The sequence below is a fragment of the Trematomus bernacchii genome, unplaced genomic scaffold (genome assembly GCF_902827165.1).
Source record: "Trematomus bernacchii unplaced genomic scaffold, fTreBer1.1, whole genome shotgun sequence".
NCBI classification, from domain to species: domain Eukaryota; kingdom Metazoa; phylum Chordata; class Actinopteri; order Perciformes; family Nototheniidae; genus Trematomus; species Trematomus bernacchii.
Window position 1 is genome coordinate 3,140,667 of NW_022988098.1, and position 27,962 is coordinate 3,168,628.

Consider the following 27,962-nt stretch of genomic DNA (forward strand, 5'->3'; position numbering starts at 1 on the left):
GTTACATTGTTTTTTGCGCATGTAAATGGTCTGTTAATCCCTCCAGAGGGAGTTTCTCTCCCACACACTCTCTCCCTGCCTGAAACAGCTCCATTTGACTCCTTTGTTTACTTGCGTAACATAGTGACATCACTATGAAACACTTGCTTGTCTATTAGCTAGCGCTCCAACACACTTTTTGTGATATGCTATGTGGCGGGACATCTCTAGGCTGTTGACCAATCACAACAAAGCCGGCCAGCTAACCAATCAGAGCAGACTGGGCTCTGGTTTCAGACAGAGGGTGAAAAGAGGTGCTGCAGCACAGGCAGTATGAGAACAATAGAGACCTTTTTGAACATTAAAGCATGGAGACATGTCACAGTAGAGGCACAACATTCAACCTGAACATTAGCATAATGTCCTTTTTAAGAGATAAAAGACAGCTTTTCAGACAGTGTGAATCAGGTTTTATCTTACAGAAATTATGAGAAAATGACGTTTTGTTTTAACATACTGTAAAAGCTTTGAAAACATGTTCTACTTCAATCCAAAATACGAATATAAACCTGAAAGTGAGCCTCACATGTCTCCTTTAAAGTGGACCTATCATGCTATATTTGAATAATATATTGTAAGGCCATACCTATATAAAACATGTCTGTGAAGTTTTTTTTCAAAATACCAAACAGATCATGCATTTTAGCCATGCCTCATTTCGCTCTATTTGCTCTTTTCCAGCCCTGTCTTTGCAAGGGCCGATTCTGTGAGAAGTCTTCTTCGCTGCTTTTGTGGCAGACTACAGCGCCACTTACAGGCCTGGCATATGTACTACAGCGTCTCCAGCGCTTTCGAGCGGCAATGGCCGTGGCCGTGGCCCAACCCCCCATTCCTCTGATAGGTGGAGAGTTGCCCATATAGGCAGAGCACCCCGTTTCTGACGTCAGAACAATTTCAAATCTGTATCAGATCCGTTGCAGCCCCGTTTTTAGAGATTTGGGTATGCAGGAAAATAGAGATGGTTGTGTTTTCTGACACTTGGTGAGTTCCCTGACACACCGGGGACACATATTCATGTATTAAAGACGTACAAAAGTGCATTTTGCATGATAGGTCCCCTTTAAGTAATAAAGCAAAGGGTTCAAGGGAGCATAAGTTGGAGGTATTCATATCAAAGCACCTAATGGCTGGTTCATCATGGGGATTCAGTTTAAGCAGAAAACTATCATACGTTTTCTCACACTTCTGAACAGGGTTTAAGAGATAAATATATCTAATTTGCTCTTTGATGCCCTCATACTCTTCCCCCTGGAAATTTCCCTCAAGTATTCTGAATTTCCAGTAATTTCAGCTGCAAGATTATACATCTAATTTCTATTTGCTTTACTGCTCCTTTTTAAGCTGCAGCCTGTCAATTTGTGGAACTGCTGGCATGCTATTTAACAGTCTTAAAATATGCTTCACTTTGTTTTGTGTTTTTCCTAGTTTCTCAGCAGGTCTGGCACCTTTGTGAGTGGTTTTAAAGAGAGAAAATGACACTTTGGTGCTGGAATAGACTACAGATGTTCCTATCTTGAGCAGCCTCACTTCAGTGTTACCACTGGGTTTAAAATATTCAGATCTGACAACAAACCTTTGCACTCGTGGCAATGCTGGAATAGCTGCTAACATGAGTAACTGTGGATGGGTAAACTGATATGTTAAACAGCACTATCAAAAGCATCTGTGCAACTGCAAACTACACAGGCTGCCTTGAAAATCGCTGTGTTTGATAATGTCTCATCTTTCCCCGCTGTTATACAGTACGTGTTCTCTCTTTGTTGAACATGAGGGAAATGGCAAAACTACATGCTTTTTAACTTTCTCTTAAATTTCAGTTTTGCATTGCTTTGATACTTCCTGCTGTGTGCTTGTCACTCTTCAAAGCTAACGGGGCACAGGAATTCAAATAATCTGATAGGCCATACACACAGACGTGCAACAAAATGACAGGGGAAGAGACATAAGGCAGAAGATAAAAGACACAGAGACGCTGACAAAAAAGGAAGAAAATAAAGGACCTTACGTTATTTTGCCAGCCTTCAAACTTTCCCTCCTACAAAATACAATAACAACCTTACGAGCGGGAGTGGCGATAAAGAGGGGTAAAATCTGTCATTTAATGGTGTCATGAGAAGGGAATGGTTTTACAAATAGTCACATAGGAGGTCTGTGAAAGAGAATCTGCACAGGGCTCAGCTTTAATATGCCTCAAGTGAGAGCCAGCGACAGCCACCGTCGCACACAGTTATCCCTGATATTCATAACGTCTGGGCCTCGCCACACGGCCATGCTGCTCCATTATGAATCAGAAACCGAATGGGAAATGAACCAAGCTCCGTGGAGATTCTTCTGTACCGTCTCTTTCATTTGACGTCTTGTCCCATTCTGTCTGTGTTTGGGCTGCTGGCTATCTCTTTCTGTCTCTCACCCTCCTGCACTAACCTCCCACCAATGCTCCCAGTGGGAGGGACACAGCGAGACTCCCATCAATACCAACGAGCAAGAGTCTCCACCCGAGGAGCGTTTGTCTGCTCTGGTCCTGACACTGTTACTCTTCTCTACTTTCAAACAGGGTCAAATGAATCCTTGGAGTTCCTGAGGTTACCTGAGGTAATGCTTCTGTGAAGTGGATTTGGATTTAAGGATAATAGAGTGGGACTTTTATTTTAGCTACACAATTCAGAGGGAACAACACTGAAAGCTTTTGGCGTTGATGTTTTTCCATCCTCCAGAGGAGCTATTTTAATGTGATGTATAAGAGGAAAAGACAATCCAGTTATAGGTGAGTGTGAAAAGAGGGAAGAAGCTTAGAAGGCAACATCTGGGAAAGCGGAGGCATCCTCAAAAATATCTCTTTTAATGAACAGCAGAGAGCCTTTTAAATGCCCGCAGCCTTTTCAATAAATAACCTTCAAATTAAAGTTTGTTCTCTTTATAACAAAAATGTATATAAGTCTTAAATCCTCATATGGAGCACAGATATCTGGAGGTTTTCCTTAAAAATGTTGACCGCTATCTGTCTCTTCCCTTTAACTTGAATAACCTCCAACTCCATCCTGTCTGTCATTCGTCGTTACGAAGAATGACAGAAAGAAATTCCACCGCTTTTACATTTTGTATCTACTCTAAAATAGATTAGATGCCTTCTCCAGCGTGCGTGCACACACGCGCACCTCCCTGCCTGCACCTCAGACCATTAACCAGACAGAGGAATGAAATGTAGGATCGGAAAAAGAGGGTAATTAGAAGGAGAACAAATATTAATGGAAGTTAAGAAGTGACTCACAAACCCAATTACAGCATTAGCCAGGCAATTTAGATGAGCTCTGCGAGAGCCGAGAATCCTGTTGAAATGTACCAGCGGTCTCTCTGCATTAACAATTGCATTAATTCCCCTGATTCACAGCGTGGGGAGAAGAATAGAGCAAATACAGCCATTCTCTCCTCTATAAAGAGATTCAGCGATAGGGAATGGAGGAGGCAGAGGCCGGCGTTCTCGTCTTACCCGCCCAAAACTCGCCGCAGACCCCTGGAGAGTCTCAACTCGTTAAATAGCACCATTCTCCTGCTCTACCCAAAGGCTTACCAACACACGGAAGATAGGTAAACCACCATGCACAGAGACATGTCCCACAATGTAATTACAGTGAAGACATGGTTGGCTGCTGGAAGGCTGACTAAAGGGAAAGACAGCGGCATCAAGAGAGAGATATGAAGGGCGGGGCGGCGAGGAGCTTTCTGCAGCTCTGGCACTTTCTCTCTCCACCTACCGGTATTGTCAAATTGCATCCTTCAAACGAAGCTGCTGCCACACACTCCCATCTGGGACACGCGTCCCTGACAGCGTGGCCAATCAGCAGCACCCTGAGGCCAGTTGAAAGCCCTTCTGGTGTGCCTAAGGCTAGTGGGGTCCAACCAATCAGTTGGAGGCCAGGCTTGAAAGAAGGGCCATGCTTGGCTCAGGGAGCTTTCGAAGGCTGCCAATGAGAGTCCAGAGGGGAGCTGGAGAGGCTCGGGGGGAGGCTGCCAGAGGGGTCAGAGTGGAGGGGGCAGACTGACAGTTATTTAGTGAGAGGCTGAGCTTTGTGTCACTCACAGCAGCACACAGCCTTTGTACCGCTGGGCTGGCTCTAATGGGACTGTCACTTTCTAATTGTCCGACTGGGGATGTTCGAGAATGACGAGCACGCTCAAATACAGAGACAACAGAAAGGCACAAAGAGTACACAGACACAAACAAAAAGTGCAAGGATGTTTACACATAGACACTCTTTTTATGCTGAAAGAGAATTGGGTTTGTGGGAAAATTCTCACAAGGCTGAGATGTACTACCTTGAACACTCAGCTAAGGCCTGAGGCTAATCTATATAATACACCTGGTACGTTCCACTATGGGTGCATAATATCTAGATATATTTGCACTACCTACTTTAACAATGCATAGTGCACCTGTTGTCTGCCGTGCAATATTTTATTTTATACACTGTGAACCATGTGCAATACAACTATTTATATACTGTGCTGTTGTATTTTCTGTAAAGTGTCCTTACTGTAAGGTAATTATTATATGTACAGCACTTTGGCTCGACCAAAAATCGTTTTAAAAATGTGCTATATAAATAAAACTTGATTTGATTTGATTTGACACTATTTAAATATATTTTAAACTGCTGCTACTTATGTGCCCTTTTATGCTGCTGTCGCCTTGTGCCAAACTTATTTGTTTTTTCTAAGTATTTTCATATTCTTGTATTTTACTTGCGTAGGGTGGACTAGCAAAGTAAGATTTTCATTGTACGGTGTAACTGTCTGTTTACTGTGCATATGACAATAAATATCTTGAATCTTGAATCTTGAATATTTGCTTTAGACCATAATTGCTGTCCACTACTCTCTAACTTTGTCTGACAGCTTTGTTTGTGCCGGGCAGGTAGTGCAGAGGGTTTTTTGCTGAAGGCTGCTGGCGTCGGCTGGAAAGGAAGTTAATGAGAGAGCTGAAAGTAAAAGTTTGTGGGCCATAAAACTGAAACAGAGAGATAAAAAATCTTTACATTTCTGTAGAGCTGGGGGAACCTGCCGAGAACAAAAGCTACTGTTTTTCAAATTGCTGAGTAATTTATTCCAAGGTTATTATTAAGGAACGGTGGGATAACATTATCTCAATGCTTACAAACGATAGTCCAGTTTTACCTTTACTAAAAGAGATCTTAAAAAGCAGCATGAAAACCTCTTCTTGTACAGTAGCATTTACAGAATTTGACCAACCCTTATTATAGCCATCTCTCCATTTTCAAAGGCCCTATTGTGCTCATTTCAAGGTTAATTTACTGTATGTACTTTGTGCCTCTACTGAGTGGAGTCTACTGTGACCTGTCTCCGTGCTTTAATGTTCAAAAAGCTCTTTATTTTTCTCTTACTGTCTGTACTGCAGCACCCCTTTTCACCCTGTGTCTGAAACCAGAGCCCAGGCTGCTCTGATTGGTTAGATGGACAGCTTTGTCGTGATTGGTCCACCGCTTAGAGATGCCGCGCCCCTTGGCCTATCACGTACAATGTATTGGAGTGCTAGCCAATAGCATAGAAGCAACTTCGGGAGTTTAGCCTTTGCAGAACATTTACATGCTCAAAACCTATGCAACACACTACAGGAAAGCATAATAGGGCCCTTTTACAGTTACAAACCTTCCTAAAACCGCAGCTTGAATCTTTTCATTACAGTTTGTGTTTCAATCATATATTTCTTTTTTAGCTAAACAAGTGTTTATTCGACCGCTCTTCACTTTCTTTAGACTCAAGTTGTTTCTTAGGATTTTTGCATACCTTTGCCTGCTTACCCGTGTATTGAACCCTGCATTCAAATAAAAACGTTTTATTTCAATAGTCTGTTTTTGAGTGTTGCAATTGAGTCATGTGTCTGCTGGTGCTGCCGTGAACCTGATCCAAGTTCAGAATTATAAAAAAATGTGTGCGGAAGAAATAAAATCAATCATTTGCTAGAGCTGAAAACTGCACCTTGCTTTCCAGACCGCTCCAACTACAGAAGTTGTACTCTTGTTGTAGTTTTACCTAGACGGTACTTCTCCATCATGAAAAAGTCAAATATGTGGGACAAGATTAAAGGAAACTTTATTCCTGGAGACCTTGTTGTTTTTGTGGATGAGTCAGCAATAAGAAGCTCCTGGATTCTGGGACACGCTCTGAGGATCGTGTCAGGAGAAAAAGGAGTGAAGGGTGTCCCGATTTAAACCAGAACGAGACACGTCAACAAACTCGGTCTGCTTATGGAAGCTGACAGCTTAACTGACAGAAAGACGATGCACTTAGACTTGATAAACAACGCTTAGTTGAGATGTTATGACTAACTGATTGCATGAACTAAAGCTAAGTAGCTCTATTGGCATTAAGTGCCATCTTATAAGAACTTACAGACTGAATTATTAGAGTCATTTTGAGGTGCTGTAATGGTTATGGTTAATTAAATGATAATCTTTACCTTCTGTCAATACACAGGGGAAATGATTTGTTCATATTGTACAGCTCAGTCATGAAGATTGGGGTGGTTTAGTACGGCATACTTTTTTGCCTTTACTCATGTTTTATTTCTGTTTGATTTCATTGTGACAGAATTATACAACGTGTCACCTGAGTCCCCTGCGTTTACATATTGCAGAAATTTGGGCAAAAAACGTGAGACAAAGAAGAAGCTCTTGGTACAATCGTGAAATGACGGAGACAACTGAACCAGAAGAGTGAGTCACTGCAGAATCCAAACAGCTTGAACCCAATGAATCCACAGACTTCTGCTGTTGCAGAGTCAAACTCCCCATGATATAACACGTTCACACCTTTGAGTATAAGCGCAGACATCTTGTAAGTTCTGACATCATGTCAACATGTCATGTTCAAGACTTTCCCCTCACTAAAGATGAACAGTGTAACACGGGGTGATATGACTCCTGATAGCACTTCACTTATGGACAGTGCTACCAGTCATATCATTCTATATTTAAATGCACAACTTAAAAACTATTGAGAAAGAACATCATGTCTGAGACCACTGGAAATCATACTACCATATGAAAGAGTAACAACTCCCTGCAAATCAATTCGTTTAATCAGACAACAGATGATTTTGAGTAAATAACTACCTGCCGCAAAGAGCATTTGTTTTCAGTTTATTTGTTGCTTGTCTATTTTTCATCAGGATTACAAAGAAATTACAGGTTTGAATTTCATTAAACTTGGAGGAGCATGCTCCAAGAAAGCAGCCGTTACATTTTGGAGCTTTTGTTTGACTTTGCTTAATGTCTTTATTGAACAGAGAACATGCATGAAATACATTAATCTCAAAAAGAGAAGATATGATGTATGCAAGATTTTAGCTAATAGCTCATTTCCATATGCACTCCTCGGGCATTAATCAACAAACACTTAAAACACAGGTAACATGCATGCATCATTTGACATGTATGGAGCGGCCTTGGCGGTGGTATTATGCTATAGGTTAGTGAAGATTCATTTGTTTGTTTGAAGTTCATGCATTGGCCATGCCTTTGTTGTTTGTCCTGCACTTCCATCACTGCTTCCTTCAGAAGAGGAATGTGACTACAATTGCTTTCCAAGCGTAAACATGGTTATAAGTAATTGATGGAAAAACCTTTATTATTCGGCCGAAGACTTTTATTAAGCGTTAAGTGTAGATACATTTTGTCTTGAATAATGTAATAAACTGTACTGGTGTTCTTTTTGTGCTACTACCTGGAAACACCCATACACAAACACACACATGTGCACCCACACACACAAACTAGGCACTAGGGCACTATGAATTTCAATGCACAAGGGATGCAATAAAACTGCAGAGAAAACAAGTCGATCCAAAAAGCGTATTACAAGCTCATTATAAGCTGTAATGAAATACACTGTGCAATATGAGGTTGTAAATAAACCTCCGTGTTTTCATTTTGCGTACCAAGCAAACAGCAGTGCAGACATTACACAATCATTGAGTTAACGTGTTCCCACACACACAAATATGGTATATATCACACATATTAAGCCAAACAATAAAACCAATAGCGAGCCAGGTATTCCTCCTGTTTCTCAAGTAAGTAGCAAGTTTTTATGTTTGTGCAAAGTTTACTTGAGAGGTTAAACATTTGTTTTGGTTTTGTGTGCATATGTTCGCTTTTGATAAAATCCCTCTAAATGAGGAGCCCTCGGATATTGTGTCTGTGACACATTCAACACTGCATTGCACCTTATTATATTACCCATAAGCACAACCATAATGAGCTATTCAAAAATAACGAGGTGAACCAAATCATACTGATGTGGACTTTAATCGGCCGGTTCACCCATTCACCTTGAGACCTTTATTTTTCTACAAGAATGTGAATGTATGATAAAGACTATATTACACATATCATTACGGTTCCATTGAGCTTCATGGAAAGGACATGGAGTCCTGCAGAGACGAGAAGAAACCGCAAACACAGACTTGTGTCTTTCAGCAGGCTTTGGAATCATTTAATAGTAAAATATCTATCCACAACGGGCTCAATTATTTTCAGCTCGTATCGTCCGTTTCCTTGTCCTAACCGTGGGTCAGAGAGGGAGCCAGTGTTTGAGGCCTGGGTAAATGAAAGGAGGGCCTTTTCTCTCCTATGTTCAGACTGCTTTCCATCAGTTGTGCCTCATTGGCCCCAGTGTAGGTGCTGCAGGAGACGGTCGAGATGAGAATGCCACAAATGGCCTGAAACTAATGTTGGCCTCGCTCACCCTGCAGATTTACAGCACTACCCAAAGACTTTCTGTCTTCTCTTTTCTTTTTTCCATCTCAGCCTGTCCCCCTTTCTCCCTTTTCCATTTCCCCCCTTTAGAGTTTCTCAAAATAAGTAGTTTACGCCATCTACATCAGAATCCATTTAAGTCTAGCTCTCCATTTCCGCCGCACTTGCATCTGTCATGTCAAATAGCGTGACAGGGAAAGCTTTGACGCATATTGCATTTGAGCACAATAGTAAATCAATGGCATCAAAGCTGCGCCACTTGTGGTTTGTCATGACTGAATTGCACATGTCAAGGGGAAAATGGCCAGCAGGGGATTGGCACTCTGTTGGTGTGTCTGACTGAGAAAGAGCTTCTTTTTTCTCTTTGTTTGGAGGAAGTGAAATTAGCTTTCAGAAGCTGAACCAGAATATTTCCATCTGAGCCAAAAGAGCTGAGATGATGATGGTAGTACCATAATACGCTGGCACCTCAATAGTGCTATAAATATTACATAATGACAACGAATGAATTAATGAAAGCTTTATGATCATATGAATTAATATTTACAATTAAATCAGCAGAGACTTTCTTTTGTATGTGGAATTGGATTTGCCCAGGATTATTGAAATACCCTACAGCAGCAGAGCCACATTAGCCTCTCTTTTATACTCAGTGACATGCTGGCTGCTCTTTCTCCACTAGCAGTGAATCAAAGAGAAACACCACTACCGCTCCTCCGCACGCCATTTCAGCCTTTTGATGCTTGCTAATTACACTTCGAGGGTTAATTGGATTTTTTCAAACCCGGAGAACCCGACTGTTTGATGGCTGGAGTGTAGAAACACAGGTGAAGATAACTCAAAGAGTTTACCGCAGCGCAGGAGAGATGCTGTGTCCTAAAATGAAATGCAAAAGGTTGTTCTTGGCCGCTTCTGAGAGCAGCCAGAAAGAGCACGAAATCCCCACCGATGTCTCCTCGGCTGCCTGTCAGAACGGAGAGTTGTGTTGCAGAGAGACAGCATGAGTCACAACCCCCATGGTGCACTGCTTTCAGCTACGACCGAGGGCTTAGACACACCTATATTGTGCTCACATACAGTAGCGCTGGAAGACACACACACACACACACACACAGAGAGTACACCTCACCACTCACACGGCCACACACACAAAGGAAGCCCTTGAGGTTTAATCCAACCATCGAACACCCGACATGTGAAAGGGGGGATGAAAGAGGGTCCATTTCTCCAGCAGGGCAGCACAATTAGGTGCCTCCCCTGACACTCCACGGTCCGCTGTGTGTGTGTTTTGTGCGAGCTTGAGTGTTTCCTTCTTTGGTGGAAAATCTGTCCTCTTGCCGACACATTGGTGAAAGGCGATTTCCGTAATCCGGGAGTGTAAGCCTCGCTGTACAAATGGGCGTAAGGGACTTTGTGTGTGTATGTCAGTGTATATATGTGTGTGAGAAATGCCAGCAGAAAGCTGCACGTCTGTCTGGGCGTCTGATAAGAGGCATCGAGTGAGGAGAGTTTAGAGGAGCAGCACACAGCTCAGTGTGATGCCTTCATGGGAAACTTGCTTTAGATTCTCCTTACTTCTAATGTTTGCTGTTATCCACCGGTTACATACATGCATGTTGGGTAAAACCTTTTTTCTTTATTGTGAGAATTGTGAATAATATGCAGGAGAAAATTAAATCCTTTTAACACCCTTTTAAAATATTCATATGTACAGAAACATAGTTACTGTCAGAATACTACTACTTCTACACCCTTTTAAGTCAATTTCAGTAAGAATTAATTATTTATTGCAGTCTATACATTTTAATTATGGCCGTCAAATATGCATCCAATTCTTTGATATTTTTCCCTGTGTGCTGTATTTTCATAATTCATTGCATAATTCAGGGGGGAAATGATGTTGGAATGCTATAATCTAAATCCCTATTGACTACCTTCCCAACGTTTGATGACAATGACTATTTGTACTATAAATAGTGCAGACTTTCCACTGTAGCGCCATTTAGTTTCTCTTTCATATTCAGGCAGCTAATGAAGGCAGAGTGAGTGTCTAACTGGAGGTGAACATATTTTCCTGTCTTTAATCTTGAATCTACACCGTGATGAAGCTGCATATGATGTAACAGATTCCCGCAGTGATTCTGCCCAGGAACCTTTCTTAGTCCAAGCATCAGGCCCAACATTTCATTCATTGCTAAGGTAGGACATTCAAGTTGTTCTACTTTTCATTACAGTATAAGAAGTCTGTATCTTTAGATGATATTACTACAAGATGGAGTGGTTTTAAACGTTCAGACTGCGTTTAAATGGACATGTATAAATAGTTTTTGATCAGGTTTTTAGAGTGTCTCATTTATGTGTCTGCACATGTAAACACCTTATCCTACTTTCAGAAAACAGGAGAAGCCATCATCCTGTTTATGCAAAACCTGAATTTGATTGCCTCAGTACTCCGCGAGAAACGAATAATAATCATCATCATCATCATCACCATCGTTACTACTGTCATACTAACAAGCAGTCTCTATTGTTCATCATTATAATAATATAGTACAATAATATATTGTTGTTGGTGACTTCATAAATACACAGATATTGTGTCTTTTTCCTCTGTAACTTGTAATGTAATGACAGGGAATATACTGACTGAATGTGAACAAGTTAAATTGAAAATAAATTGTATTTGTTTTTCTCATTTTATCCCCCTTCGGTATCATCTGTTTTGTAAATGAACTAAAATGAGTATTACACCCTGTCCAAAAAAAAACTCCTCTCTGAGGATTGAAGTTGTATAAGTGTTACCTATCTCTTCTTTATCTACAGAATAAAGGCGTAAGAAATGCCATGAGAAAAAAATGTAACTAGATGTTTTGAATTGTATGTATTGGATCATAATCCCGTGTAAACTGTCCATCGACACTGTTCATAAACGTAACCCCTTGAATACTGTTAAGCAATGAATACTTCTTCTAATACTTAATGTATTGATATGTGCACATCTTAGTATCAAATCATTAGCATCTTTCAGAGCAAATCAAACAAATATAGTTAACTACTTTGATAACGAAAACACTAAAGCATTTTTCAACACTTATTGATCTGTAAAAGTGTTTGGTCTCCCCAGCCTCAAAACAATATGGATGTCATGATCACCCATCGATTCAGATCTCCAAATGGATGCACTGTGATGTGAAAAACACTTAAGCCATCAATACAGATGCAGGAACACCACACTGAGAGAGAATACTCCTGAGTAATCCATAGATCTATTTTTCTGAAACCAAGTATGAAGTGCATATTTGTGTGCTTTCCAAGCGAGGATGATTTTTTTCCTATCTGTGGCACCCAGAGGCAGAGCAGACAAATCACCTGGCATCAGGACTTAAATCGGAGACAAGAGCAGCGCTTTTAGCCTGCTGGGTGTGCTTGATAGAAAATAGCAGAACGTTGTGTCTCTTGGCCTCATGGTGATTATAAGAAATATGACTCTATATACCCACTCTTCTCCCCTGGCTGACCCAAGTAAAAACTGAGAAACAATAAAAGGGTTGTCTACCTATCTTAGTGTTTCCCTTAGCAAAATCAAGTTATAAAAGTGTTGTCTACCTATCTTAGCGTTTCCCTTAGCAAAATCAAGTTATAAAAGTGTTGTCATGTGTGGTGTTTGATGGAATTATTCAAACTGTCACTCACTCTGACAAGCATGTGAGGGAAGGGTCCTCGGGAGTTTTCAGGCACATTGATAGGCGGGATGACCCAGTCTCTCTTCTGTCGCCTTAGCCCATTGACGGAGGAGCTCCTCTGATGTTTTCGTGTGAACTTGATAACTCGGGGTTGGGAGTCCCAGGCTCTTGACAGCATTTCTTCAATGCCAACCTGAAAAGAAAAACATAAACATTTAATAAGATGCTCCATCTCGCATGTTATTATATTAAGAATGCCATGTTGCTGCGACAGGTTGGAAGATGAAGCTATAAAGTGTTGTAAAAAATAAATTCCCTCTTTTTCCCTCTGCCAAAATTGAAAATGTAATTCTGGATGTCACGCTGACAATGAGCCCGTTTTGGAAGAGCGACAGGGTGACAAACACAAGGACATTTTTCTGAATACGGCTGAATCACATTTCATGAGGCTTTTGGCAGGACACTCTTAGCCTGCTAAGACCACCCCGAGGCTACGTGGCTGGGTTCTGTCCACAGAGGTGCTTTGCTTTGTCTGCATCCCCGCATAGATTTTTATAAACAAATCAGACTTTTTTTAGACTGAATGTAGGAAGGAGACGTAGCTTAGCCACCGTTTCTTGACACACAGGTTTGAAACCTTGGCGTTTTTAACAATCTTGTTTTTTGGATCCAACAGTGACCACGGTTCAATTCTTTAGGTGATGAAAATATAACCCTCATGAACAAAAAAACACACTTTGTAAATGTTAAGGAATAATTCTTCTAGATATCTAACCTTTTGCTCTGTGACGTTTTATGATCTACTCTGACGTCGGTTATCTCCTTTAAGGAAAGGCATTGGTGCCATATGTGTTGTTGTTACCAGTTTGTGACCGGTCAACTTGTCTGGCACGAATGGTAATTGTTGTGAGAACACTGAGGCACTTCTTTATCGGTGTTTGTGGACTCTAAGGTGTGAAATCTTTGAGGCCATAAGTGTCGGACGCAAGTGATTCAGTGTTCCCAGCTGTGTAGTCTACTCCTTCAGAGATGTTGATTTCTCTCTGTGAACCAGTTAAAAGGTCTAACATAGAGAGAGGCTCTTCAGAATTGACGTGGCAACTCTCCCGTGAAGTCAGACCCTCTGACTCGTGATTTGTGATGTGAATCCTCCGGCCGATACTCTGAATAAACCCATCAGTGTTTGACATCAAAAGCTCCAACTCTCACCGTGTCTCCTTCCTGAGTCGGTGACTCCCACTGCATTGCGCCACAGAAGTTTCCCCCACAGTAAAGGTTACATTTCTAGGACGAAACACGGACTACACCCAAACAACACAGTGGTAGCGAACTGTTGTGACCTGGTGTTTCACATTGGCTCCCTTTTTCAGACCTGAAGGTTGCTGCGTGTGCCTATCCCTGCCCTCTCTGCCCTGCTGTAGACAGAAAACAATGTTACACTTTTCCCAAGGAAGGCCTAGCATCAGATAGAACAGGTATTGATGAAATACCAGTGTAATCACAAGGCGAGCAGCAGAGAGAAACCAGAGACTTCTCTGCACTTTTGTTTGGATGTGGATACTTCTTATTTCTAAAGTTGAGGTACCAACTGCATCATACAGCACTGCGGTATTATGGAAAACCTTTATGGGAACGTATGGGTGTTTTGCAATGACTCCCTCCAGCTACAGCTGCAGAGAGAAGATTGTGTTCTAACTCATCTTTCCTGGTGAAAGGAGGGTTAGAAGGGTGTGTAAAAGACTGAGTGTTTTTCCCCCCTATCCTCGATGGTGTCCTCCTGTGTAAGATGGTTGTATTGCTGTAATCCACCTAATCCTATTGTTGTCTCTGCCTCCCCTGTACACACACAAACACACACACAGTATGTGCTGCTGTCACCTGAAGCACAGCTCATCCCACCTGGAACACAGAGAACGTGTGCAACACAAGCAACTCTGGAAACGTCCCCATGCCAAAACAAAGGCCGGCAGTTCATCATATCAATACAGGCTACACCTGCTTTGCCTGTGAGAGAGGCAGAGTGGAAACTGCGCCTGAGCAAATGCAGGGATTACTTTCCATCTGTTTTGTTTTAACTCTTCACTCACAGCTCAGAGGATTGGACTGTCTGGACCTCTGAACAGTCGGGCTGAGTGTTTGCAGCGGGCAGCCGACCGGGTGGATGGTTAGAGGACAGAGAGAGGAACCAGGGGACCAGATGTCTTTCCCAGATAAGATAACTCTCGTTCCGTCTCCACTCATCCAAAACACTCACAGGTACCAACTGGCATGTGGGTGCAGTTAGTCTGTGAATCTAAAGCTGTGTTTGATCAATCGAAACAAGGGAAAACAAACATGTTTTAAAAAAAGAGAGGATAAACAACACTCTCTATGGCAGATGATGATGAATCATTAGGACTGTCGCCATGTCAGTGCATATGGACACATATCTGATAGCACTCCTAGCTCACTCCAGTGTGCTGCCTAATGACTGAGTCCGTATCTGATTTTTCTATCTGCGGAGAAACACAATTAATGAATACTCGCTCCGTACACCAACCAGCGCTCTGACGTATGCAGCCCATCAGCCATCAGGCCCGACGATAACGAGGTCCAAGCATCCGATTGGTCGAGCGCAAACATTCCTTTGGAAATGTTGCCAAAACAAGAAAATGAATAAGAGAGAGGGTGAGGCAGGGAGACAGTGAAAGGGAGACGTCCTTTATTGTGAGCCTGCGTGTGGATGATATCGACGTAGTGGCTGCATGTGACTGTCACTATCAAACAGCATGCCAGATGACAGGCTGTTGGCATCGTGACAATACCAGAATTACAAAGGGAAGAAAGAAAAAGTGGAATAAAGCTCTCCGTGGGCTGCCGTAAATCTCGGTGCTTATTAAGCTTTGGAGATTTTACTGTTTGAATGTGTGTGTATGAATCCAGTTTGTGCATAATGTTCAACCATGCCTGTGTGCACATATGGGAAATCATGTGAGCGGCTGACCTTGATGCAGGCATGTGTGTGAAATAATTCATCAACATATGTGCGGGTGTATTTGTCTGCGTGTGTCCCAGTGTGTGTATGTGCGTGAAAACATGACAAGGAGTCGGTTAGTGTGTCCCCGATGCGCCGGCGGCTCCTGAGACCCAGAGGCAGCGGGGCCAGCTGGCAGCTCCCTGCTCCCAGGCAGGCGGCACATTGCTGAGGCATTCTTTAGGCCTGCAGCCCCCGGCCCTGGAGCTGACATCTGGAGGTTATCAGTCTGACAAACAGGCAGAACTATACATAAAGAGTGTGTGCTCATCTCCCATTCTCTGTTCATTGGGGCTCTGAAACATTTGAAGCAGGTTTTTTTTATGTCTTTTGTGTTGCAGTTCCCTTTGCTGGTTTGCTATGATAACAAAAAGAGATCACAGTGGTAGTCTTCAGAAAAGCGATTGTTCTCCCATGAGATCCTCTTTCAAAAAAATGTAGCGAAGAAATTTTTTTTTTTACTTCATATAAAAAAAGTCTTCAAATTCTCATAGCTGCTATTTGCCCGTTGAGATTTGCAGCTTTCCGGAGAGGATTGTCAACAAAATCAGGCCATAATCACAGAGTTTAAGCACACAGCAGAAGTGCAACCATCCAACCCTGCCGGTGTTGCTTTTCCACGACCAGCAGACCCCAGGGTCCTACGTTCCACCCTGCTGCCGGCCTTCTCCGTAATCTACCTTGAACAGGTGAGGCTGTTTGGGGAGAGTGCGGTAAAAATGCAAATTAAATAAGCACTAAAACCCACTCTGGCAACCAGTCGACTCCAAATCCAGTGGTGCATAACTGATGGGCTGTAAGCTGGTGGAGAAGGCAAACCAACGTGCCATGAAATCAGTACGAGTAGGAGAGCACTCAACGAGAGGCCCTACCTGTGTGGGGCGCGATAGCCTGAATACATAGAAACAGCGGAAAGGGCTCTCAGGCCAAAGATGCTCCACACTTCAATTGCTGTGGTATTGTAAACTGGGAAATTAATACTAAAATGAGCTGGTTGATCATTCCAAGTATGCTAATTCCTGTGAAAACAGCGCAGTGAGAAACTAAGCCAGTTATTAAAATTAAATCAATGCACTCACGGCTGATATACAACAAAGCAAGCAGAGCAAGAGAGAAAAAGCCACTGTATATTTGCGTTGATGCCAATTCATCTGAGTAGAGATAAATCAAGCTTACCATTTGTCACACTACAACAGTTTTCTCCACACATTATCTGTCTAAATGAGCTGCAAATGGAGTCTTTTAAATACCGTGAGAGAAGAGGATATCCTGAGCTGTTTATATTCTGCCACGTTGATACTGCTGACATAGGGTTGTGGTTAGGTTATGCAATTATGATAACCTCCAAATTACTTTCAGAACATTTTGAGGGGCTCAGATAACATCTACTCGCCGTGTGTGTGTTTACCAAACTGGGTAAGACAAACTACATGCAATCGTGTTTGTGTGAGCTGTCGGTTCAGAGCTAATTAGCAACATGTTGCATGCTAACTCGGTTAATTAACTAAATATGGTAAACATTGAACTTTAGCATAGTCTTTGTGAGAAGTTTAGCATGCTGATGTTAGCATTTCACTCCAGGAACTGCTGTGATACATATTCTTGTCGCTGTTCCCAAGTAAGCATGCACCCCAGCTCACTATCATTGTAACATATTAAGAAGATCTTAATATCAAATTATCAAAGTTTTTCCAAAGGTCAAATGTTCAATATATGCTTCCCTGGATCATTAACTTGAAATCACCTTCAGCTTGTAGCCTACTGATGGTGCACTCATATTGGCAGGCAGGAGAATTTTCTTGACTTTATACATTGATATTAGATATTGGTTGAATGGGTTAGTACTATTCAAACTGCATTTGAAATGTGAAACTCTTACTTTTTTCAATTTGAATAGCCAACACAGCCCTTGTGAATATATTACAATGTTAGTTTATATCAAGAGACACAAACTCAAAACTAGGGAGCAACTTTGAGAGGGTGTAGCTCAGGAATGGTTAATTTGAACAAGGTTCAACTCACTGTGTTTGTGTGTCTCCTGTTTTAAATCCAAACATTGAAAGTGTACGGTGTAGAAAAACCTGTTTGCATAGGCCTATGGGAACATATCGACATAGGAACATATTGATGACCCTATTCTGTGTTTCTGCTAACTATTAGTGTTTTTCATCTCAATCGTACTAACTGTAAAACTGAAGAAGCAGGACTAGAGGTCAGCAGGACACAGGAAGTCCACATGGGCTGAAACAACATGTCCTTGTGAGTGAGAGCCTTTTCTGAAAGGCTGTCAGACATTATACCAGGTTACAGATTAAACCACACTCTGCTCTGTATGAAATGGCTTTCCCATTGTTATCAATGTCAAACGAAATGTTGGCTACATCTCACTAAATGTTAATTTCTGCAGCGTTCAAAATATAATAAATAATAATATAATATAATAAAAATAGAGTCAGCCGGAGGAAAAGGGTCTGCCGCTAAACTACGATCACTTAGAAATGACATCCTTCCCACTCAAGTCATAAATAGTAGATCTTAAGACAAACTGTTTTAAAGGGGGATGTTTCAGTCTTGTGGAGGTTGTCACTCAATGTTTCACTCAATTGCTTAAAAGTCATACAGTTTTAATGATCCAGGTCCATCAGAAAAGGAAGTATTGGACTGTATAAACGAATGAATAATCAAACTCAAAGACCAACCAAAGTGCTTTTTGGTTCAACCCGGTCTCTGTATCAAATTATCCTGTAGCACACATTTCATTTTAATAATTAAATGTTTTAATGACTTTGTTCTTAATGAAACAGGAATTCATTTCATCCCTCCTCAGGGCGTACCCACAGATTGAAACTATATTTGACTTGACGCAGTACCAATTATTTATACCATCCGAGGAAAACAAGAGTAGTGTGTTGTGACAGGGACGCATGTAAACAGCGTTCAGGCAGAAACACATACTGTACTGTACGTGTAAAAGCTTGTTTTCAAATTTCCGTGTGATTAGAGGAAACACATTTATTTCTTGTTCAGTTATTGAATATTTCCCCGGCTCCATGATGTGGGGAACATAATTATACAGCGAAACTACATCACCTGGTCCTCGCAGACTCCGGCAGAGTGGAACATTAGCTCAATCAATGTCAATTATTTTCCAGTCTCCATTATTGCACTACCAGGAGTGGGCAGAATTTTAATCCCTACTCTGCAATTGCTTTAGCTACATGCGTTTCAGGCTTTTTGTCATGATTAGAAACATGACTGAACATTAAGCCCAATGGCGTGCAACAAGTAGTGGAGGAAAAATGATAATGGGTGACTCGCTCCAACAAAGTGCAGCTCGGTGGTAACAGCGGCTGTACAGTACATTCAGTACCCTGTGTGGTTTTACAGTCTCTGTTAGCTAGTAGGGCCTCGGCAGCAAATAGAGCCATCTCTTGAATTGTCACGTACGAAGAAGCACTGCATCTTAACTACCGTGCATGCACTGTTGTGAAAATCCTGAAAAATAAGCAGCGTTAATGATCAGATTCATTTAGGAAGCTTCTTTACACGTTCTAGAACAAACAATGAAGCATATCTAATCAGGAGATAACCTACTTTAGCATCAGGGTTTAATAGCATTTCTTACTGAATCCAAATCCAGTTTCAAATCCTATTTTCCAGACTAAATCCTTTTGGAATATGTTAATCAATTATAATTAGGTTACGCTTCCAACACCTGCAAGTAGCTAAAGATGAGATGATCAAAAACAAGTTTCAATACCGTGTGATTATTTAATTGGAAATGACTTCCACACCTTATTTTCACAAGGTACTTGTTAAAATATTAATCAGATGTGCATACATTTCTCCTCAAATTGATGTGACGTGGTCAGCTAGATCACTTCTCGAGAGGAGGGTATCCGCTGTCTTGATGATATACAGAAAATACGTTTTTTTCTCATGTGCCTCAGGAACAATTAGGGAGGGATTTGTTTGTATTACATTTAACAGATCCATGCATAATTATTATTTTTACAGTATTGTATCAGGATGGTTATAAATTATCCTGCTTTTATCACTATCAAAAACATGAAAGACCATTTTTATGTTGTGAACATGAAGCCAATTCTAGAGACTTTACAAAGTTAATTTGTAGTAAAGTTCTGCATTAAATCATATAAGCATATTCTTTGTTTAATATTTAACTGGTATCTTGTGTGAAAACTAAGTGTAGTCTTGTAGAAAATACAATATTTGTCTCTGAAATGTAGTGGAGTAGAAGTATAAAGTAGCAAAGAATGGAAATACTCCAGTAAAGCGGAATTATGTAAAAGATAACACTTAAAGGTGGGGTAGGTAAGTTTGAGAAACCGGCTCGAGATACACTTTTTGTTATATTCCATGGAATGCTCTTAACATCCCGATAGCAATGAATATCTTAAGTGCTTTGACAAAAAATCCATAAAAAAATGTCATCTGTGGAAGCCGTAATACTGTAAAAAGCACGACCAATCATTTGAGCCGGCCCGGCTAAAATAACTGGATGGCCTACCTGCCTGTCAGCCTTCCATCTGTGCACAAGCTTATCTCGTGCCCTCATTGGTCATGTGCGGGTTCGTGTGTGTTGGAGGAGGGGCTCTGTAAGGAAGTGGGAGATTTTTTCCGGTTGTGTATTTTCAAATTCTAGCGCACTCGAGCTGGTTTCTCCAAAATTACCTACCCCACCTTTAAGTATGGTACTTGAGTATATGTTCTGAGTTACTTTACACCACTAAATGTGTTTTAGTAATAATCAACCAGTCAATAAGGTGATTCAATTGTCAGTGTCATCCATATGAAGCTATTCTTGCCCTTCCAGTTGCTCGTGTTTGTGTATTCCTGAATGTGTTACCTTGGTGAGGGCTAAAGGATGAGGATGTCCAGCCAGGGCCAGCTTCACGGTGGTCTCCCAGATGTGTGGGTCATGGAGCGCCCGGGCGGTCACCATGAACTCCACGGGCTCCGACAGGTTCCCCAGCTCCTGCTCGGCGTACACCGACCCATCGGGCCTCACGCCGAAGTTGGGGTCGCTGCTGATGAAGCCCACCTCCCTGCTGCGCTGGCAATCCTCGAACTTCACTGCAGAGACAAACAGAAAGGGAAGTCAGGGCGGTTCAGAAGTAAATAGCAGCACAGTAAGATTTACTCGACGAGGTGTTGGCAAATCCCTGACACATCTGGCAGGTTTGAGATTAACCAGCATCCATAAAGACGTATCTTGAAATATCTCATCCCATCCACTGTCGCTTTTGATTCCCTGCTTTGACGTCTTTGGAAAAACAAACTGCTTATCTGTTTCTGAACCGGAGTACACGGGGGGGGAACCTAATTCTTTTCACATCATTCTTTTTCCCCAAACTAGACGGATTGCGATGTCAGAACAGCATTTCCTTCAGCTTCTCCAGGGAAAGCATGAAGGGAAGGTCTAAAGCACATTAGGCTGACTGGGCCGACTGGGCTCCATGCTTTGCTGCCAGACTCATGAAGCAAAGACTTGAATGACATTTGGAGGGTTCTGGCTGACTGAGACAAGAGAAAGGGAGCTGTGAGGACTCTCGTGTTGGAAGACACACACAAACGAATTCCTGTAAGAGTAATGTAGCGTTTGTGTGTGTGTGAGCAGTAGTGAAGCATGTTTAGGTTTAAAATATATGGTGTTGAATGCATCCAAGCATATTCTCCAGTGACAGCTGACATGAATATACCATTACTACACAAAAAACACAGAAGAAACCAACAAAGTTAGACACAACTATTTCGTAAAAGCTTTCTTTCCCTTGCCAAATGTAATCAACAGTCAGAGTGTCATTATCCCATGATTCACAGCATGATGCAACAATGAGAATGACTGATTTGTTGTTTTCAACATGTCTTTTATCCTAACACAAACACACACGCATTTTATAAATTTGAATCGCATGTGCTTTGATTTTGTCTCCCAAACTCTGGCTGCTGATAACAAGACAAATTGATTTCATAAATCACCCAGGGAACAGATCGCCTGTTATGAGCTATGGCAGTGTGATTTTTCAAAAAATCCAGCGTGAAGGGTTCTGCACAGCAAGCTTTTTATCAAGCCATCCATTTAATTTATTGCCCAGCTTCCTGACAAAAGCACCTCGCAAACAACCGGCTAATAAAGCCTGCGATCTCTTCGGCCGCCGAGACTTAGCGTCACGCAAACACGCCAGCTTGTTTTCAACCTCTGAGTAATTGCACTCGTAATGGGAAGGTTGGTAAACACAGTTTTGACAATGTGTGCGTCTGCCTGCGTTGGCAGATGCAATCCATATTGTCATTAAAAAAATACAGCATTGGAGAACAATACGTATGTGATTGATGAGATTTGTGTGTAAAATGATGGCCTTGCTTTGGGGATCATTTGTCAGGACGGGGGGGGCGATCTAACATCAGGTTTTGACAATGTGACACAGGCCTGCATGAATTGTCCGCAGATGAATTGTGATGGCAGGCATGTATTATGTAAATGACTTCAATTAGCTTGAACTGAGCAGGCTAATTGTTGTCACTTAGACAGGTCTCTTGTGGTGCAGCTGGAGAAGCGAGGCTTAAGGACACGCGCACTGCAAAGCGCTGCTTATGAACGCGTGCGAGAGTGTGTGTGTGTTTGTGTGTGTGTCACTGACTGTGTGTGCAAACGCGTAGGAGTGAATTCAAACAACAACTTGTTCGAGAGTGTCTATCCTCAGCTGGTGCATATATTAATCTGGATGTTAATTCTACAATAAAACCAGCGAGGTCTCCGAGGGTCGGTGTGTTGCCCTGTGTATTGCGTTGCTGCCAGTTGGCATGGGAACACACACATGTGCTGGTGTGAGAGGCGCTGCCACTGTGCAGCTTTGTTAGAGGAATGTATTTGATTTTAGGGTTAGGGCACCGGGCCACCTCTCAGTTTACTATTCACCGCCTACTGGTGTACAGCCGCAGGAGGGGCGGGACCATGATCCTGATTCCTTACACTTCGCAGTGTGAAAATATTCATACATGCTTTGCAGTTCATTAAAAATCCTGTTCACAAAGCATATTCAAATCAGGTGGTGGGATCAGATCTGCCATGCAGTTAAATGGAGAGGAGAGCGGCAGAATGGGGGACGAAAGACTGATGGAGAAACTACGTGTGTGTGTGTGTGTGTGTGTGTGTGTGTGTGTGTGTGTGTGTGTGTGTGTGTGTGTGTGTGTGTGTGTGTGTGTGTGTGTGTGTGTGTGTGTGTGTGTGTGAGAGAGAGAGACATAGATGGTAGGATAAAAGGGGAATGTGGGAGACTCACTCGCAGAGAAAAGATAAAGGTAAATTACTAAATAATTAAACTTTTTTTTTTAAGATCTCAAAAACAAAAGAAAAATCCTTAGATTCAAGACAAGAGTAATGTGTGCAGATTATTTATTGCTGTCACATCGTAATGGAAACAGACACGGGGAATGAACACTGTTGATAACTAATCTGTGCTTATTTGTTGTAATTGCTCTCCGGCGCGTGTAATTCAGTTTGTCATGTTACGCTTGGCAAACCACGGCCTGCTTTTGTACGAAAAATTGAACTTGAAATGAATAAACGAAGACGAGCCTGTAGGTTGACGGCCCTGAAGGTCAGTAAACTAACAAAGTCCTTCATCAATTTAGAAAAAAAAACATATTTTACTGCAGGTTCTATCCATCCTGCCACTGAACTGAACTCCATCACCTGGTCAGCTCATTTGGAGCAGGGCTGAATAGAAGAGACAGGGGAGAGGCTGAGTGCAGGTCTGGCCTCTGGCTATGTGCAACAGCTGTCTACATTCACTGCATTATCTCTCCACATGCACTAGGTAAAGTTATTTTTAAACTGGCACTTTGTATGTCTTCAATATGCATTTATAAAAGGAAATAAAATATGTTCTTCTTCACCAATTCTCAGATGATAAAATCAAACACAAGAACGTTAGTATTTACTGCCAGATATTAGTCATATCCATTCATCCGCCCACTATGAATGTTAATGTGTTAAAGGGACAGTTTGGATGCTTTAAGATTGTATGAGGTACCTATCTAGTGTCGGTATAAGAAGGAGGTGTTCACCCCCCCACACGCAGACAGTAGTATCCATCCAAAAGGAGGCCCACCTCTAAAAATAGGTATCAGTTTAAATGTATGCTATATTTAATATATTTTCAGCACCTTTTCTGACCAGAAACTGAAGCCACATATCCACTTTAAGCTCTTTTCCAAGCCACCAGACTACAATGACAGAAACTGTGATTTTACAGCACAACTTGGGAGTTATTGGTATACGTTAGTGAATCTCAACTAACTCTTAAATCACCGAAGACAAACAAAAACAACAAAAAACGTTCTATTGGGGCAGTGGAAGCAAGCATCTCGTATGTTCCGCGAGGATAATTTACAGTTTTTGTCAATGGGTTCTTGTGGCTTTGAACAGAGCCTTTGTAACAGTTTCAGGTGACTAAGATATGTTTTGCTGACGCCATCCTTCACCACTGTTTTGCTCCTGTGCTGCTACACCTGCCTGCAAACAGGGGCATGCGGATCACCATCTGCTGTTGGTCATACACTGACTATGGAGTAGTTTCTCATAAAACCCCACTTCAAAACATCCAAACTATCCCTTGAAGTGTGTCGGTGTGAAGTTGTCGATGGGTAAAATAAAGTATACCATTTTTATTTTAACAGCGCTAAGCTAATTTTGCCAATCAACATGTCTGGGGTTATTCTCCTCATGAATATTTTATTCATCAACAAAATATCTAACAGCGTTCCCAGCATGCAGCTCTCACAGGGTGAAAAACACTGTCAAGAAAACTCATGGTCTTCAATTTTTCATCACCTCGGAGCAGCCCAGAGCTTCGGCGAGTTTCTGAACATACTTCATGCAAACAGCATGGCCAGAAATGTGAATCCATGTGTTGAAATGACTGTATAACCTTTACTGTAGATAGCACTAAAAACACACATCAATCTGATTCAAAGATCAGTTCTGTTAATTGCCTTCTCCAATAATAGGCATATCAATGTGTCTTTGTGCTTTGCCTTGACTATGGAGGAAAATTATGATTTAAATATTCATTTCTCAATCTATTTTGAATTCTTTGAGAATACTTCCCCAAAAAAAATCCCAAAAATGTAGATAATTCTTGATGAATTACAGTAAATTGGGGCAGTTTTTAACAACAGCAAAAGTATATTAAATCATCAAAACTGAAGCAGTATTTATAATCTGTCATATGCTCAGTACTAATCAAGCATTATTGTCTAGCAGTCCTCGATGATGTTTAACCTGAAGTGAAAAATGCATGCGTTTTGGAAATAGTGGGTATAAGGATGAATAAATGAGACTTGGATTAAACTGACGAAGTTGAGTGAGAGTTGGTAGTAGTAGCAGTAATAGTAAACCAATATTTTGATATCGTTTTGCTGTTTGATAACGCGGCTCTCCTCTGTTTGTGGATTATTTGTACACCGTGGAGGCATGCAAGATAAATGCAGTATTCACAGGTTCAACACAAATTCAAGGTAACTGGTTCATTACTTGATGTACAAATCATCATGGCGGGGGTAAAGTATTCTTTCAAACCACCGGCTCTGTGAGTCTGTGTCTGTGCACACTTTTACTTTTTGTAGCTTAGATAAGTGTGTCTGTCTGCCTCTGTGTTCCTTTGCGAGTTTCTCTGAGTGTATGTGTGTGTGTGTGCATGCTCCCTTGTGTGTGTGTGTGTGTGTGTGTGTGTGTGTGTGTGTGTGTGTGTGTTCTGTATATTTCAGTGTGTCCTGCCATCCACAGCGGTGTTTGGCAGGCTGCTGATGCTGGTGTCATTCTGCTCGGCTGCTCTTCTCTGGACTCGAACACAGCAGAGAACATGCTGTCCAACAGAGCGGCTAGCGCAGCGGCTAAAACAGAGCAGGCAAGCAGCCGTGACTGCCCACCACCAGGTCCTCCACACACACACACAGAGGAAGAGAGACACGCTTATGCTCTTTGTCTCTCTCTGCTTGTAGATCCGAGACAATACCCTAGGGGAGGCCAAAACCGCTCTTGTATGGAAACATTACATGTGCATAATGTATTTGGCAGGCAGTCGCTCTGCTTTGTGCCTCCGCCCACACCATGTTCACCTGTCCACCGCACACGCCTCCTCTCTCCTCCCCTCTCCTCCCCTCTCCTCCCTGCCATTCTCTCCTCTCCCTGTCACCGTCTCCTCCACTCTCTCTGTTCTCCGGTGTCATGGCTACACTGTTCTCTTATTGTCCTTATGTCCTCCCTGTTCAACCCCCCCCACCCCCCGTCCTCCTTCATCTTCCTCTCCCTCCTTGCAGACTGAGGGGAATTTTCTCCCCGGCGCACACCAGGAGGGCCCGTCTGAGCACACGGCCGAGACATAAAAGCATGCAACTTGGTGGTGGGTCACTTATTATCGTTGTTCAAGAGAGCTGAGAGCACTAAAGACCTACTATAAGAACTGCAAGAAAAAGACTTCACATCAAAGGTCAAGACGTGCAAGCGTTTATACACTTGTTAGGTGCTTTTATGATTCTGAAGATCATGTTTAAAGACTTACACAGATCTTTTTATAGACCTGCTCTCATATAACAACCTTTAATATTGTTCTTTTCATGATTCTTGCTTTTATCCTTCATGACTGGCTTTGCATTTCGCTTCTACTGATCATTTGATCTGTTGTTTTAATTAAGTGATTTTCTTTGTGTAATTTAAAAAGGTGTATAAATAAAGTAAAGATGGTAACAGCTACAGTACGATAGCTCAAAAAAGACATCTGACATGAAACAAACTGCACATAAATGTGTTGGTCTGGGACAGAATATATCTATATCCCTAAATAAGTTTAATTGAAACTGTGGATTACTTGGCGGAGGGTAAATGAGTGGGCTGAGCATATGGTTCTAGTTTTGTTAAGGTGCTGTTCATCACAGTTGTGGCACAGTGCTAAGTAAACATTCCTTCTGGTATCCTGCTTGCATCCCTCAAGCCAGCGGGAAAATAAACGCCACCCACTCAATTTGCAAATAACGGTATTTGTGCCTGCAGGCCGTGATAGACAGCAGCACGGATCCCACTGACGAGAAAACGAACACGACTCAAATACTGACATGTAGAAGCTGTAAAGAGTGCTGAAGTATGTCATGTGACTTCAGTGCAGGTACAACCTTACATTTTATAGGTCACCCTTATTTGGCAATTTTATTTGTAGTTTTAATTTTCTAGAATGACTTTTATGCTTTATAAATGACAAATCTTATCTCATTGACCAGTATTACTTTTTTTGGGGTTTCCCCTTGTGTGTTATATAGGAATTTGTGCATGTGAATGGTCACATTGTACGTGGCTAAGGGGCTATTACCGACACATCTCTAAGTGGTTGACTTATCACAACAGAGCCGGCCAGCAAACCAATCAGAGCAGACTGGGCTCTGGTTTCAGACAGAGGGTGAATAGAGGTGATGCAGCACAGGCAGTAGTATGGAGACATGTCACAGTAGAGACACTACATACAAATATGAATCTGAATAAATGAAATGTTAGTGCTCAGATAATCAGCTTCACCCGCTTCATTCACAATCAGCTGAACACTGCATCAAATGTGACTCTTTGTAACAAATTACTAAACCTTAATGTTGCTAGCTTAAAGATCCTTAGTTCCACATGACATACACGCAGAAAACCCACTCCTGATAGCAATGAAGTCAAACATCTGAGTCCCGTGAATAACCTGCACCTTCTCCCAGATGTCAGCTTTGCAGCACCAGAAAGAACCCGACTTGTTTTCAGCTTGACTGTCAAGCATTTTCAAAAGTTGTCATTGGGGAGCCAAAAGGTTTTGATGAACTAAAACAAGCCACAAAAGTCGAACCATGAAGACAGACTAAATGTTTTCACCCGACTGTGACATTATAGCAGCTACCCAAGAGACAGTGGAGTTGTAATATTCTCTCCACCTACGGGAGGCAAAAGAAATGAGAAAAGTTTACATCTTTCAGTGGGCGGTGGAGTAGCAGCGGCGGAGCGGGCGTGATTGGCAAGTAAAGATGTAAAATCTATTTTCAGATGTCGTGATTTATCACAACTAAAGTGCACCGTCTTGCAGATCTGTAGTCAAACCCCGGGCCCCCCCATGCGGTACATCCACAACCCTTGAAACTCTTTTGAAATACAGCCCCCACAGGAATGCTCATAACTAATTCAATTTACATGCTGCTGTTTTTAAAACACTGCAGGTACAATGTGACTTTCCTGAAAAGGCTTATTTTTTCTTCTTTTTTGCCGCAGTTGGAAATGAATTTCTCTGCCTCTGCAGTTCTCTGTTTTAACAAAAGCCCACACAGTTCCCTCTGACAGCTCGCTCTCACAAAAGGAAACCACTGCGACTCAAGTGTGTGTGTGTGAGTTTGTGTGTGTGTGTGCGT

At 41.9% G+C, this 27,962-nt stretch overlaps 1 protein-coding gene across 1 annotated transcript in view; it reads right to left on the reverse strand.

Annotated features, from left to right (window-relative positions):
- Positions 1 to 27,962, reverse strand: part of LOC117475418 (cadherin-4-like) — a 211,698-nt gene that overhangs the window by 56,512 nt on the left and 127,224 nt on the right. The window contains 2 exon segments of the mRNA XM_034121602.1: positions 12,507 to 12,689; positions 20,380 to 20,606. Coding sequence (XP_033977493.1) covers positions 12,507 to 12,689; positions 20,380 to 20,606 — 410 coding nt within the window.